General features: G+C 48.7%; 1 protein-coding gene across 1 annotated transcript in view; it reads left to right on the forward strand.

Moving 5' to 3' along the window:
* The first annotated feature begins 265 nt into the window (after positions 1–265).
* The window catches only part of PPP1CC (protein phosphatase 1 catalytic subunit gamma), a 53,182-nt gene continuing 36,553 nt past the window's right edge, over positions 266–16,894 (forward strand). The window contains exons 1-2 of the mRNA XM_073565346.1: positions 266–341; positions 673–935. Of these exons, the coding sequence (XP_073421447.1) occupies positions 283–341; positions 673–935 (322 nt within the window). The 5' untranslated portion in view covers positions 266–282. The remainder of the gene's footprint in view (positions 342–672; positions 936–16,894) is intronic.

The following is a 16,894-nucleotide window of genomic DNA, read 5'->3' on the forward strand; positions in this document are numbered from 1 at the left end:
TTCTCTCTGTTCTTTCTTTTGCTGTTCTTTCTTTCCCCTCTTTCTTTCTCTGTTCTTTCTTCTTTCTCTCTCTTTTCTTCTCTCTCTCTCTCACTCTCCTTTCTTTCTTTGTTTTCTTTTTTCTCTCTCTCTGGTTTCTTTCTTTCTTTTCCTCAGTACCGGTCAGTGTGCCCTCAGTACCAGCCAGTGTGATCAGCAGTGCTAAATGGGTGTGGTTGGGCGTGGACATGGGTGTGACTAGTTGTGAAATGGGTGTGGTTGGGCGTGGCCTTAAAATTTGACATGGCCCGCTTTGCACGCCACAGCCTTTGTCCCTCTTTCCCTTCTTCAAAAGTTGGGAGGTATGCATATTTTACACACAGACGTACATAGCTATACACAGACATATACACAGCTATACACACATATACATATATTATACACAGACATAGCTATAGACAGACATACACACATATACATATATTATACACAGACATACACACAGACATACATAGCTAGACACATGCAGACTGAAAGAACCTCTCATCATACAATGCAATATTACAACACACAAAGTAGTTCTCACAATTCCGGCTGAAGTTGCTAAACCTTTCGTGGACTAACACGCGACGTGAGCTGTGATTTGCCTTTACGTGCTCTCGCCTCAGCATTAACCAGTTTCTCTCACATTAGAGGGATCCTTCCGCGGCCGGCAGAGGAGGAGGAGGCGGCGCCATTTTGTGCTGTTCTCGGAGCTTGTAACGGAAGCAGGGAAGAAGCTCCGTACGAGGCACCGAGTCGCCAGCTTCTTCCTCTGTATCTAGTCTGCCACATCTTTTGCTGGTGTTCCCAGCGGAACCGCGTACTCGTCTTTGGTTTCTGGTCCGTTTTTCCCGAGGTCATGGCAGATGTCGACAAACTGAATATCGACAGCATTATCCAGCGGCTGCTAGAAGGTGAGGCGTCCCGGGAAGGCCTGTGTCTGTGCTACGGGTCCGCCGCCGTGTTACAGAGGGGAGGTGAAGCAGAGCAGCCCGGGATAGAGTCTTCTCAGGAGCAGCCATGTAATCCGCTCCTTCATTGTGGGGTGAACGAGGAGCCCAGTCGTGTCCGCTATCGGGGACATGCTGGGATCAGTAGTCCCCTCGCAGCTGTAATCTGCAGCTGTTCGTTTTCCGCTGTGAGGTGTGACCGTCCCCTGCTCGGCTCATCCTGCCAGTATCCGGGCTGTCAAAGTTTCTCCAAGGGAGGTCTTTACCTGTGCCCTGCTGCTGGCCCCTGGACTGTGAGGGGGCCCCTGGACTGTGAGGGGGGCCCCTGGACTGTGAGGGGGGGCCCCTGGACTGTGAGGGGGGGCCCCTGGACTGTGAGGGGGGCCCCTGGACTGTGAGGGGGGGCCCCTGGACTGTGAGGGGGGGCCCCTGGACTGTGAGGGGGGGCCCCTGGACTGTGAGGGGGGGCCCCTGGACTGTGAGGGGGGGCCCCTGGACTGTGAGGGGGGGCCCCTGGACTGTGAGGGGGGGCCCCTGGACTGTGAGGGGGGGCCCCTGGACTGTGAGGGGGGGCCCCTGGACTGTGAGGGGGGGCCCCTGGACTGTGAGGGGGGGCCCCTGGACTGTGAGGGGGGGCCCCTGGACTGTGAGGGGGGGCCCCTGGACTGTGAGGGGGGGCCCCTGGACTGTGAGGGGGGGCCCCTGGACTGTGAGGGGGGGCCCCTGGACTGTGAGGGGGGGCCCCTGGACTGTGAGGGGGGGCCCCTGGACTGTGAGGGGGGGCCCCTGGACTGTGAGGGGGGGCCCCTGGACTGTGAGGGGGGGCCCCTGGACTGTGAGGGGGGGCCCCTGGACTGTGAGGGGGGGCCCCTGGACTGTGAGGGGGGGCCCCTGGACTGTGAGGGGGGGCCCCTGGACTGTGAGGGGGGGCCCCTGGACTGTGAGGGGGGGCCCCTGGACTGTGAGGGGGGGCCCCTGGACTGTGAGGGGGGGCCCCTGGACTGTGAGGGGGGGCCCCTGGACTGTGAGGGGGGGCCCCTGGACTGTGAGGGGGGGCCCCTGGACTGTGAGGGGGGGCCCCTGGACTGTGAGGGGGGGCCCCTGGACTGTGAGGGGGGGCCCCTGGACTGTGAGGGGGGGCCCCTGGACTGTGAGGGGGGGCCCCTGGACTGTGAGGGGGGGCCCCTGGACTGTGAGGGGGGGCCCCTGGACTGTGAGGGGGGGCCCCTGGACTGTGAGGGGGGGCCCCTGGACTGTGAGGGGGGGCCCCTGGACTGTGAGGGGGGGCCCCTGGACTGTGAGGGGGGGCCCCTGGACTGTGAGGGGGGGCCCCTGGACTGTGAGGGGGGGCCCCTGGACTGTGAGGGGGGGCCCCTGGGCTGTGAGGGGGGGCCCCTGGGCTGTGAGGGGGGGCCCCTGGGCTGTGAGGGGGGGGGGGGGGGCCCTGCTGCTGGCCCCTGGGCTGTGAGGGGGGGGGGGGGGGCCCTGCTGCTGGCCCCTGGGCTGTGAGGGGGGGGGGGGGGGCCCTGCTGCTGGCCCCTGGGCTGTGAGGGGGGGGGGGGGGGCCCTGCTGCTGGCCCCTGGGCTGTGAGGGGGGGGGGGGGGCCCTGCTGCTGGCCCCTGGGCTGTGAGGGGGGGGGGGGGGGCCCTGCTGCTGGCCCCTGGGCTGTGAGGGGGGGGGGGGGGCCCTGCTGCTGGCCCCTGGGCTGTGAGGGGGGGGGGGGGCCCTGCTGCTGGCCCCTGGGCTGTGAGGGGGGGGGGGGGGCCCTGCTGCTGGCCCCTGGGCTGTGAGGGGGGGGGGGGGGCCCTGCTGCTGGCCCCTGGGCTGTGAGGGGGGGGGGGGGCCCTGCTGCTGGCCCCTGGGCTGTGAGGGGGGGGGGGGCCCTGCTGCTGGCCCCTGGGCTGTGAGGGGGGGGGGGGGCCCTGCTGCTGGCCCCTGGGCTGTGAGGGGGGGGGGGCCCTGCTGCTGGCCCCTGGGCTGTGAGGGGGGGGGGGGCCCTGCTGCTGGCCCCTGGGCTGTGAGGGGGGGGGGGCCCTGCTGCTGGCCCCTGGGCTGTGAGGGGGGGGGGGGCCCTGCTGCTGGCCCCTGGGCTGTGAGGGGGGGGGGGGCCCTGCTGCTGGCCCCTGGGCTGTGAGGGGGGGGGGGCCCCTGCTGCTGGCCCCTGGGCTGTGAGGGGGGGCCCCTGCTGCTGGCCCCTGGGCTGTGAGGGGGGGCCCCTGCTGCTGGCCCCTGGGCTGTGAGGGGGGCCCCTGGGCTGTGAGGGGGGGCGGCCCCTGCTGCTGGCCCCTGGGCTGTGAGGGGGGGCGGCCCCTGCTGCTGGCCCCTGGGCTGTGAGGGCACAGTATCGGGGTGACAGAAGGTGGGGGTGCATACAGACTTTATTTCCTATAGATGAGACCACAGATCTGGAATTATGTCACAAACCACTGTCCTGTAATTATAACTGTTACCATCACAGTCATAGAAGGGAAGGGTTTTATTGTCCCAATGTCCTGGAGAAAATAGGTAACCAGACCTAAAATTAACACTCACATGCGACCTGATGTGTGTAATAAAAATATTCCAATTGCGACAAAGGAGTTTCCACTCAGAAAACTCATAAAACTGCAGTGAAGATCACCTTCAGGGTATGTGATGCAGATGATATTTTTTTTTTCCAGTTGGAATCCACGTGAAAAAGCACCCAAAAAAAAAGACCTAATGCACAGCAATACAAACGTGACATTGCTGTGCACGCTGTCTTTTGTTGCTGCATGTAACTGCTTCAGGAGTCCGAATCCGTTGAAAGGTTAAAACTTGTATTTATAGTTGAAAGTGTATGGAAAAGACGCAGCAAAACCTCCAGCGAAGTCACAGGCGGAAAAGGCTGACTTTTTTTTGTAGCGTCTTTGCCTAAAAAAACCCACCCCTTTGTGCATCTGACAGTATCTTAGACATGACGTGCACATATCCTATGGGTACGTGCCCATGATAGGTTATTTTTCAGGTGACTTGGCACCGAAACCTAGTTGAAAAACCGCTAATTATATGCTGAAAAGAGTGAACATTGCATCTCTAGGTAAAAAAGAGCCACCACCGTGAAAATGTAGTTATATGGGTTGAAAAAGACATGCGTCCATCAAGTTCAACCTTTGTCCAACAGTGACAGTTCAAGTTACAGGCAGTGTGTGTATGTATGTGTATATATAGATATATCTGGAACAGATTGGAATAAAGTTTTGTGAGAAAAGACTTCCAGTATAACTTGTTTTATGTAAAGAAACACTCCTCATCTACCACTGCTTTCTACAGTGTCCATCGCTATCCTTCCACACTTCTCATTGGTGTCACCGCTCAAGAGACTGTCTTGGTCACTTTGCTCTATCTATGCGTGAGTGAAAAGTCTTTTATAATGAAAGCCTATGGAGCCTCGTTCTGACCCCTGCTATAGACTTACATTGTAAAGGTCACTTCCGGGTCATGCAGTGTGACCCGCTCAGTCTGCATATTGGTGACGTCACCGAGAAGTGGAGAATAACGGCGCTAGCGAAAGTGTCGGTAGGTGAGTATATTAATACACTCACACTACGTGACGTGCATATACACATTTAATAAATCACAAACTTGGAAGGGAGTGCTTTTTAATTCTCTGTCCTTTTCGGCCCAGAGCCTGGTCCCATCAGTGAATGACAGCCTGCTTTGCATAAGTTTGTAGATCACCAACTGGACAAAAAGTCCCAGAAAGAGCAGAGGCTTAAAATACAAGCTATACTTATTTTTTTTCTCACAAAACGATATATCAATGTGCTCGAGTTCCTTTGCTCTATAACACGGTGCCTGCAGATTGGCCTACATTTTCATGGTGACAGGTTCCTTCTAAACTACGTTCCCATGATGAGCTTTTGCTAAGTTTTCGATGATGCAGATTTTCTGCACCTATTAGGTTACTTGAGTTTTTTTCATTGTGTTGAGCAGAGCTGTGGAGTGGAATCCATGTCCATTTTGGTGGAGTCCGGTATAAAATCATGTACCGATTGAAACAATACATAATACGTTGGTTACAGTAGTACAATGCAGGATGTGCTGTACATTTTTTAATAAGGATTTGGGAAAGTTATGAAATGTCCTGTTCTGTTCCTGATCTGAGGATCTCGGCTTTTAGTTGAGATGAATCTGTGGCTGTACTTTATGTACATGCTTAGTAGTGAGGCGGTGCTTTGGTGTTGGAGGTTTGACTAAGGGTACCGTTACACCTAGCGATGCACCAGCGATCCCGACCAGCGATATGACGCGGTCAGGATCGCTGGTGCATCGCTAGGTGGTCGCTAGTGAGCTGCCACACAGGCAGATCTCACCAGCGGCATCGCTGGGGACGGGGATCGCTACTTACCTGTCAGACGCGGCGATCCTGCGTCCTCCCGCCCGCTCCACGCGTCGCTCGTCGGCGCCGCAGGAAGTGACCGACGAGAAATGGTCCAGGAGCTTCTCGCGCGATCAGCGATAACAAGCGGGGGAGCCGGTCGGAGGTAAGTATCACATGCAGCAATATCGCTGCAACGTCACAAAATCGGTGACTTTACAGCGATATTGCTAGCGATATCGCAGTGTGTAACGGGGGCTTTACTGATCAGCCCTGGTGTTGTGTATTATTTTTTTTTACAATTTTTTTTTTTTTTTTTCTTGACGCTGCGGTTTTTGTCTCTTGTTGGTATGTCATGTTTTAAATAAAGCTACTTTATTTTTGATACCTCCTGGTGTTTTGCTTTAACAGCTTTATTGATATTGTCAGGTGCAGATAAGACGTTTTTCTACTGAGGTATCGCATTAAAAACACATGCATTTATTTACCTGCAGATTTTCCATATCTAACGCAAATCTATGGGGAGAATCTGCACAAAAAGTCAGCATAACCACAAGAGAAATTGACTTGTTACAGATTTGAAACACTAACCGCAGATTGGTTTATGCTGAGTAAAAAATAAATTTGTAAGACGCTGTGATTTTGCAAAAAAGAGCAGCATCAAAAACTCGTCGTGGGCACATAGCCTACCGATAAGGCCCCGTTACGCATAACGATGTCCCAGCGATCCCACCAACGATCCGACATGGATGGGATCGCTGGTGAGCTGTCACATAGACTGCCCCTCCAGCGATCAGGACCAGCGAGCAAGCTGGTTTCCAATGTATACAGCGGGTATCTAAGAGCCGCACAGCTCTTGGGTACCCGCTGTTTACATCGGAAACCAGCGTCGCTGGTCTCTCGCTGCCACACGCAGCGATGCGCGCTAGCCAGCGGGAGACCAACGATCAAAAATCGGCCCAGGACAATGGAGCGCGATCAGTGATACCCAGCAGGGGGGCCGGTCGCTGATCCATGTCACACTGAGCGATCTCGCTGACGAGATCGCTGTGGCGTCACAAAATCGGGCGATCTCGCCAGCGAGATCGCTGTGTGATGGGGCCTTAAGTCTTTTGAGCATCTTTTAAGTGCTTCCGGTTTCAAAAGACGCTAAGTAGTTAAGAGAAGCAAACGGGGGCTGTTCTCATACTTACAGAATAAGTCAAGAGCTCGTAAGACACCGGGTTTCTTTGCTTTGAGTGTTTTGTCCCTTTTTGCTTACAAAACCTGCTGGTAGTGTCTTTATTGTTGAATAGTGTTAGAAAAACACCTATAAAATGCTAAAGAAAATGTTTGTAATCACAAATTTTGAAAAAGCACTCCGGAAACGACTTAGGGTATGTGCACACGGTGCGGATTCTGCTGCGGGTCCGCAGCAGATTTAGGTGCGTTGTACAGTACCATTGTTTTCAATGGTAAACTGGAAAACGCTGTGCACATGCTGCAGATTTTTCCGCAGTTTACAATCCGCAGCATGTCAATTCTTTTGTGCAGAAACGCTGCGGTTTCACACCATTATGAGGTGTGAAACCGCAGGGCAAAGCAGCAGGCAAATCCACAGATAAACTTTAGTCCTGCGGATTTATCTGTGGATTTTACTACAAAATCCGTACCACCAAAAAACTCAGTGTGCACATACCCTAAAAATTAGCTCATACACATGTCTTCCAGACAAGCAAACCCGGTGAGCTTTTCAAGAGGAAGATGCTTCAGCAAACGACAGCGTTTTTTTATTTCCCTAAAGAATCTTCTTGAAAAACTCAGCAGTTTTGCCTACCTGGAATTAGAGGGAACCTGTCACCAGGTTTGATCATACAAGTTACTGTTAATGCTGTAGATAAGCCCCCGATCTGACCTGCAAGAGAAGAAAAATAACTTTTATTATACTGTCTTGCGGGACGGTCCAGTCCGATGGGTGTCGCAGGTCTTGGTCCGGCGTCTCCTATCTTCTTGCGATGCTGCCCTCCTGCTTGCTTCATGGCTCCCCGGCATTGCGCTCTTGCACAGGTATACTTATCTGCCCTGTTGAGGGCAGAGCAAATTCCTGCAGTGTGCAGGCACTGGGCCTTTCTGACCTTTCCGGGCACCTGCGCACTGCACTACTTTTTGGTTTTATCATGGGAAAATAAAAATAAATGGGTTTCACATCCCTCTGTACCTGCTTTTTTTTCCCCCACTAAAAAGTCTGCAAAAACTGATGAGTGAAAAAACACTGAAAGAATGGACATACTGTTTTCCAGTTGTCATCAAGAAAAAAAAACAAGCGTATACATCTCATAGCTTTTGCTTCTACTGTATTAAAAAAAAAAAAAAAAAAAGCTTTTACGTTGCATGCAAAAACGCAACGTTTGAAGAATTACACACTGTGGGGTATATTTACTATTAATAAGTACCGTATATACTCTAATATAAGCCGAGATTTTCAGCCCATTTTTATATTCGAGTCATATATGCCAGGGGGTTGGAGGGGGAGCAGGGGTGTCAGGTCATACTTACCCTTCCTGGCGCGGTCTGTGCAGCCCCCCTGCTTGTCTCATGGTCTCCCTTCCTTCCTTCAGCGGTCACATGGTACCGCTCATTAAACTCATGAATATGTGCATGAGTTTAATGAGTGGTACCACGTGACCGCTGAAGGCAGGAAGGGAGACAGTGGGAGAACGGAGCTGCAGAGACCGCGCCAGGACGGGTTAAGTATAGGCTATATTCACCTGTCCTCGTTCCATCGCTGCTTGCTGCTGTCTGATGTGTCCTTTGTCAGTGACATTCAGACAGCAGAGGGCGCGGTGACATGGTTAGTGCGTGCCGTGCCCTCTGCTGCCTGAACGTCACTGACAGATGACGTGGCAGATAGCGGTGAGCAGCAGCGATGGACGCAGGACAGGTGAATGTCTCATGTGCCAGGTCCTGAGCCAGCAGCGACACCGGCACCTGACACCCAGCGACGGAGAGGTGAGTATGTCATTTTTTTATGTGCAGCGGCAGCATATGGGGGCATAATGTATGGAGCATCTTATGGGGGCATGATATATGGAGCAGCATATGGGGCATATTATTCTAGGGAGCATCTTATGGCACCATTAAATAACCTTTGTGCAGCATTATATGGGGTGTATTTTGTATCTCATCATGAACTGTATGGAGCATTATATGGGGCTCCTGATTCAATATGGCTATTCAAAAACATTTTTCCTACTGATATCTCAATTAATTTTACTTTTATTGTTATCTATTTTTAGCTGCTGCATTTTCCACCCTAGACTTATACTCGAGTCAATAAGTTTTCCCAGTTTTTTTTGTGGCAAAATTAGGGGGGTCGGCTTATACTCGGGTATATACTGTAACTTTTAGACAGTTCAAACTTTAAGTAGATATTCAGAAAATTAGCTAAATTTATCAAGGATGAAGGCAGTTTGATAAATTTGCATCATATTATACCACCTATTGGCTTAACTTGTGACTGGAATATGCGCCACAATTTTAGTACGTTTAGGGATTGGGGATGCACATGGGTCCCCATACATCAATCCTATTTTCCACTTTTCTGAAGTTCTTTGTTCCTTTTTCATGTCTTTTTGTTTTTTTAAAATTGCATCTTATTCTGTATACATTTTGCACCACGTTTTAATATGGTGCACGTCATGATGGATTGTTTGTCAAATTCACCTTAATCTCCTCAGATTTGTGTCATTTTCTATCTACTTATTACACCAAAACTGCTGTGGCCTAATGTCAAACTATGTAAAATGCGCTTCGTTTTTTTTTTTTTTTTTTTTTTCCTTTATTACTAGAGTTAAAAATTGAAAACCAGCTCAGCAGGTGGTGACCTTCTTTTTCTCAGGCGTGGTCAGAATTCTTGATTGATGCTTGTATCCAACAATACTTATAAGGGTTGTCCAATATAGAGCAAAAAAAAATATTATTTTAAGAGCATTCATGCCTCAAAATATTTTTTTTCTATATCTGACAGCCTCTTTAAAGGGGTTTTCCAGTCTTCATTGAAGTCTGCAGTTACACTGTCTGCAAACTGCTGAATTGTGACAATGCTATTTGTACACTATCAAGAATTCTGTATGTTTGCCATATCGTTGGTCGATCATATGATCTCATGTATGCTATTTGCATACTTGTGGTCACTTGCCAACTAGACTCAAGTGGCTTGTCCCAATTATCTTCTGTTGAAAAAGTCAAAGGGACTCTGTTACCACATTTGACCTGTCTAAACGATTAATATTGGTATACAAGTATAGACTGCTGAGGTGAGTGATACCTGTATGCCTTATGTCAGATGTCTTAGGCTATGTGCACACGTTGCATTTCCACAGCATTTTTTCCACCCGGAAATGCTACAAAAACGCAAGTGATTTACTTAAGCAGTGTTAATTAATGGCATTCCTGAATTGTTGTGCACATGCTGCGGAAATTTCTGTCCTCACTATTACTTTCTGTGCTCACTATTAAAAAAGAAAAGTATAATTACATACATATTCACATAAAAAATAAAAACCAATTACTCACCTCACACCAAATCCCCCGACGCCCTCGTCTCCTAGAAATGATGTAAAATAATAAACCAACATATACTCCCCTACTGCAGTGCGCAGGCGATGGAAAAGGTCAGTGTCATGATCCCAGTGCAGGTTTTTGAGCTGCACGTCAGGAGTTAATGTCTGGAGCTCAGTGCAGGTTTTGACCTGCACACCTGGGATTAATGAGTGTGGCCTCTTTTTGGTTCTGGGAGAGCTTCTTAAACCCCTGGGAAGCTCCAATCCCTGCCAGTTATATTTTTGCCTTTGGCCGAGTGTGCTAACCTCTGTGTGCCTGTTCGTTGTTATAGCTTGTTTATATGGTTCTGACCCGGTTCTGTTTCCCATGTTGGTTCTGTGCGGCGCTACCCTCTCGGTGTATAACTCATTGTCTGTGATCTGACTACTCTCTGCTCGCCCCTCTTGTACCTTGCAGCTATCTCTGTGTATGACTCATTAGCTACGTCCTGACTATCCTCCCTGTCTATGCCCCTTGGTAACTTTGTCTCGCAGTTACCCTGCTAGGAGTTCTCTTGCAGCTCCTAGCTCTCTGGAGTTTAGGCCACGCCCCTAGCAGTCACGTGCTTCAGGTCCTGCTGTTCTGAAGTACGCATCTACTCGGCTGCTGCCCGCTCCACAGGTATCTTTGAGCACAGTTCGCTTTACTCAGGACACGCGCACTGGCTGAGTGAGCAAGTTCAGTGCGGTGTTCCTGACAGAGAGGTCCGACGCCTGCGCCCTGCAGTACTTTACTCTGCCCTCAACAGGGCAGAGAAAATACGCCTGCTCAGGAGCCGAGGCAGAAGGAAGATGGAAGGCGCCGGACCAGACCCCCGGGTGAGTATAATCTAACTCGTTTTTCTTATCTTTCAGGTTACATCGGGGGGCTTATCTACAGCATTATAGAATGCTGTAGATAAGCCCCTGATGGCTGTGGCCGCAGCTTCTGGGCCAAAAATGGGGTGACAGATTCCCTTTAATAGCCTGGGAAACTTAACGACTATTGGCCCCTTCCCAGAAATACTAACATCAGCCGTCGGCTTTCCCTCTGGTTTTGAAAATCACGCAGGAGCCCATGCAATTTTTTTATTATATTTACTTATATTTGTTTTTGTGTAAACATTATATGTGAACATGTATGTAATGATATTATGGTCTTCAATGGAGAATGAAAAAGTAGAGGTTGAACAAGAAAATTACGTCACAATTCGTTTTTGTTTTTTTTTAAATATAGCTTTATTTAGCTTACAAAAACGCATACAAACCCGCATGAAAAGCATCAAAACCTTGTGGAATTTCAACTGCGTTTTCTGCTAAGATAGGCAGAATTCATGCAGAAATTTCCACAATCAAATCCGCAACATGCGCACATAGCCTTACTGTTGATAAAAGATGATTTATCACTTTATGTAAATGACCTTTTCCAGCCTTTGGGGCGGATGCTGCCTGAAAGATAACTCTGCTTCCAGAGCTTATTTCACATGAAGGGGAGTAACAAGTGTGATGTGTAATGGCCGCTCTCTTCTCTGATCTTTTCAGAGCTGTGTGTGATTATACCGGACACAGATGCTGGTTCCTCTCAGCTTCATCTTCCTGCAGACAGAGCTGCAATGTTCTTGCAATACAGCAGAGCTCAAAGAGAAGCAAAAAATGTATGTGCAAGAAAACACATTTAATTTCTCCTGTTCTGTTTTGGTTACTTGTTTCACACTGGTAACTCCCCCTTTATGTAAAATAATCTCTGGAGGCAGAGTTATTTTTCAGAGCCTGGAAGAGGTCCTTTATATAAAGGGATAACCAGAAGACTTCATCCACTTCAAATTTATGTTAAGAACCTATAACGCTGCCCTTCACCTTGCCAAACAGACCTACTTCACCACCCTGATCTCCTCACTAGCCAACAACCCCAAGAAACTTTTTGACACTTTTCACTCCCTCCTCAGGCCAAAAGCACAAGCCCCTATCACAGACATTTGTGCTGATGACCTGGCCTCCCACTTTACAGAAAAAATAGATAATATCCGTCAAGAAATCTGCTCCCAACCACCAAGTGCTGTGACTCCCATCCCTTCCTACATCTCCCCTGGCTCACTCTCCACATTTGATCCCATCACAGAAGAAGAAGTCTCCAGACTCCTCTCTTCTTCTTGTCCGACTACATGCACTACCGACCCCATTCCCTCACATCTCCTCCAGTCTCTCTCTCCAGTCGTCACAACCCACCTAACTACAATCTTTAATCTCTCCCTCTCCTCGGGCATTTTCCCATCCTCCTTCAAACACGCCATCGTTACTCCATTACTAAAGAAACCTGCTCTCAACCCATCCTGCACAAACAACTACAGACCAGTCTCCAATCTCCCCTTCATCTCTAAACTTTTGGAACGCCTAGTTTACTCCCGCCTTACCCGTTACCTCTCCATTCACTCCCTTCTAGACCCTTCACAGTCCGGCTTCCGCCCCCTACATTCGACTGAAACTGCACTCATCAAAGTGACCAATGACCTTCTGACAGCAAAACGTAACGGTGACCACTCTCTGCTCATTCTTCTTGACCTATCTGCAGCTTTCGATACTGTTGACCACCATCTCCTACTCTCTAGGCTCCAGTCACTAGGCATTAAGGACACTGCTCTCTCCTGGTTCTCTTCCTATCTCTCTGACCGCTCCTTCAGTGTTTTGTTCTCTGGCTCCACGTCATCTCCTCTTGCTGTCGGGGTACCTCAGGGCTCAGTCCTTGGCCCCCTTCTTTTCTCTCTCTACACGGCCCCAATTGGACAGACCATCAGTAGATTTGGCTTTCAGTACCATCTTTATGCTGATGACACACAACTATACACGTCTTCCCCCGACCTTACCCCCGCTGTACTACAGAACGCCAGTGACTGTCTGTCCGCAGTCTCCAATATCGTGTCCGCTCTCTCTCTGAAACTCAACCTCTCCAAAACTGAACTTCTTCTGCTCCCACCGTCTACTAACCTCCCTAAATCTGACATTTCCCTCTCCGTGGGTGGTACCACAATAACACCCCGGCAGCAGGTGCGCTGTCTGGGTGTTATGTTTGAAACCAATCTCTCCTTCACATCCCATATACAATCCCTTGCCCGCTCTTGCCGCTTACACCTAAAGAACATCTCTAGAATCCGCCCTTTTCTCACTATGGAAACAACAAAAACCCTTACTGTTGCATTGATCCACTCTCGCCTGGATTACTGCAATGCTCTATTAATTGGCCTCCCCGTCACTCGACTATCCCCTCTCCAGTCCATACTTAATGCAGCGGCCAGGATCGTCCATCTGGGTAACCGGTACTCGGACGCGTCCGCTCTTCGCCAGTCCTTACATTGGCTGCCCATTCATTATAGGATCCAATTCAAAGTACTTGTTCTCACCCACAAAGCTCTCCACAGTGCGGCACCCCCTTACATCTATTCTCTCATTTCTGTCTATCGGCCTAGCCGATCGCTGCGCTCTGCAAACGACTTTCGACTAACCTCTACACTAATCCGTACCTCCCACTCCCGACTCCAAGACTTCTCCCGTGCTGCTCCTATCCTCTGGAATGCTCTACCCCAAGAAATCAGGACTATCCACAATTTGCATAGTTTTAGGCGCTCCCTCAAAACACACCTGTTCAGATCGGCCTATCACATTCACTAATCAAAGTCATTCTCTGTGTAAGTGTGCGTGTGTAGCCCATTCACTATCTCCATCCATCCTTCACTCCCGCAAGATGGCTGGACCTTCATTGTAAATACACCATTGTAAATATACACCTGTACTCTGTATCTCCCTCACCTCATTGTAGATTGTAAGCTCTCACAAGCAGGGTCGTCTTATTTCGTCTTATTTTGCTTTAATTATTGTATTGTTAGCGTTGTTACTTATGACTTGTGTTTTGAAACTGTTAAACTGTAAAGCGCTGCGGAATATGTTGGCGCTATATAAATAAAGATTATTATTATTATTTATAACAGATTTATCAGCAGTAAGGCATCTGATATGAGACACACAGGAAGGACTTTCTCTAGCAGTCTATAACCTATATGCTCATGTTAATAGTTTAGATAGGTCAAATGTGGTGACAGATTCCCTTTAAATCGTCACTAGACCCCAAGTATGTAGATTGCAACCATCCATCCACATGAGGAATCAAATGTCACGATTTGGCAGTCTGCTGTAACATGTTGCAGTTGCACTGGCTGCAAAGTCTTCATTTCAGCCTGGACAACCGTTTTACATTTTCTTTTTTTTTTTTTCTTTTTTAAGCACCCCACCTTCCTCCCCAAAAATAATGCTGAAAGTAACCGTGCAAAATTAAAATAAGGCTTACATACATGTGTTGCACATTAGCTGTATATTTGGTTTGTAGAATTTCCAGCAGCAATTCCACAGTACAGTAAAACCAATGTGGTTAAGGTACAAGACATGTCTACGTGTTGTGGGCATTTTTCACACACAAGTTAATCTGCAATGGAGATTTTCAAGCCCGCGATATATCTGTTCTTGTTGTAGAATTCATTGTGGACTTTGCAGCCATGCATACGGTGTCTGCAGCAGTACTGCAAGAAAACTCATTGCAAATCTCACTTGCAACAAATGCAGACTTTGTCATAAACAAATCCTCCACATGTGCGCATAATCTAAAAGTGCAGAGTATCGTTCTGCTTTGTAGTGGGGATCTCCAACGGTGCTTTCACATTGTTCTGTGTCCCCATTGGGGCATACGTCCAAAATCCCCTAGAAATCTGTGTCGGGACTCGTGCCGGTGCTAATAGACTGTAATGGTGATAGAAGAGCGAACGTTCGCTCTGCCGTTGCCATTAGTCTAATGTCCACGTTGGCACATGCGTCCAGACCCCGTTTTGCAGGGGATTTTGGACTTATGCCCCGATGGGGACAAAGAACGCAATGTGAAATCACTCCTAATGCAAAAACCATTTGAGGCATATTCATAAAGGTGTTTACTATAGAATTCTGGCATAATACACCACCTTAAAATGTTTACACAATTTGAGATTACACAAATAATTTGCTATAAAAATGAACCTGTCAGCAGTTTTGGCTGTTATAAGATACGGCCACCACCTTTCAGGGTTTTTCTACAGCATTCTATTATGCTGCCCGATGGGTGTCGCAGGTCTGGATCTGGTGCCTCCCATCTTCTTGCGATGCCGCCCTCCTGCTTGCCTCATCGCTCCCCGGCAGCATTCTCCTGCGCAGGCGTACTTATCTGCCCGCTGGGCCTCTCTGACCTTTCCCAGCGCCTGTGCACTGCAGTACTTTGGTCTGCCCTCAATAGGGCAGATAAGTACACCAGCACTGAAGCAAGCAGGATGGTGGCATCGCAAGAAGATGGGAGGTGCCGGACCCGGATCGCAGAATGCTGTAGATAAGCCCTGAAAGGCTGTGGCCGTATTTTATAGCGGCCAAAACTGCTGACAGGTTCCCTTTAAGCATTTTTCCTCCAGTCCTAGCCAGAGCCAGCTTTGCTGAAGTGGACAGAGATGGCATATGGTGTGCCAAATCCCACTTGACAAATGCACCAAAATATACTCTAATTTAGTGGGGTAAAATTGTCAGATGTACTCTAGTCCCTGATATTTATGATGGTGGTGCATCGTTGTTTTAAGATGTCTGAAGGTGCTTTCCTACTGCATTTTACCACCAGTTCATTGGTCTTGTCATGGCTTATGTCCGATCATCGACCCCCCCCAGCCCCAATGCGTGTACATTATCTGGGTTATCCGCCACCAATAGGCTTATACGCCCAAAAATGATGCACGTCAGAACACACATTCGCTCTTTCGGCACCATTATAGTTTATGGCCCCGTCGGTACATATGTCCGAACCCTCGCAAACCAGGATTCGATGTAAGCCCCAAAGGGGCAATGAGCTGAAGTGGAAAAATGCACTGTCAAACGTCCTTAATTCATTGTGGCCTCTTAATGCATATTGCGCATCATACACCAGTGGACCCTTCATTAATACTGACTTGCAAGATGCCAGTCTTTATGAAAGGGGCTCTTCATATATTGTGGGCAAATAGGCAGAGACTTGTCAGTCACCTTCAGAGGTTGGGTAGAAGCCTCTGGGGACGTGCCTGTGCGGCTAGTCACCCACACACGTTGGTCCCTGGCAGCTATTAAAAGTATGTCTTTCTCCGAAACGACAAATATATATGGCTGTGATGCTCTTTGAAGAGAATGTATGGATGATGCACTGTTATCTGTGGATGCTGTACTGTAATGGGGGTTCTATAAATGACCCTGATGTGCTCATATCTGTGGCTGACAGTGTATATTCATATTAAGGAGGCAGTTGAGTATGTGTACTTAAATATAAGCCACCTTTTTAATTCTAGTATTTAGTGATTTTTTTTTTTCCCATTGTTATTTAGAAACTTAGAGAAAGTGGTAGGGCAGAACAGTGAAAAATGTTTTATTGACAGAAAGCAATTGACAGAAAATCTTTCAAACGACTCTACATTAAGTTTCTGTAACAGCAGTCTGATCATGCGAACAGCTTTCAGTTTCTGAGAGCAGGACACAAGCAAAGGCTGTGTCCTAGAGTATCCCTCTGGACCCTCCATCCACAGTCTTGCTGCTGACAGCTATGTGAGATAAATAGATAGAACTCTTATTGCAGGCACTCATCTTAGGCCAAGACATTGAAGCAATTGTTCCTGTCACTCCTTCCCCTGCCTCCTTGCTGCTTGGAGAAAGGAGTTGCAGCTATGACCTTATAGAGACAGATAACTTTATCAGATGTGGTAAATCACCTGCATTCTATACTACTCATCCAGTACTCCCCTGTAGATGGACAAAGCAGAAATTGTATGTTTGTAAAAGTACCTTCAGACTATAGACACACTGAAAGTTCTGGAGCTAAAAAGTGCGTCTTATAGTCAGAAAAGTATGGCAATTACTTTTTTTAAAAAAATTATTTGCGGACTATGGATTACAGTACTTGTTTTGAGGGGATGGCTTTTAGTTTAGTTTTTTTTTTTTTTCCCCCTCA

This window comes from Dendrobates tinctorius, unplaced genomic scaffold (genome assembly GCF_039654945.1).
Source record: "Dendrobates tinctorius isolate UK_male_01 unplaced genomic scaffold, ASM3965494v1 ptg000003l, whole genome shotgun sequence".
Lineage (NCBI taxonomy): Eukaryota > Metazoa > Chordata > Amphibia > Anura > Dendrobatidae > Dendrobates > Dendrobates tinctorius.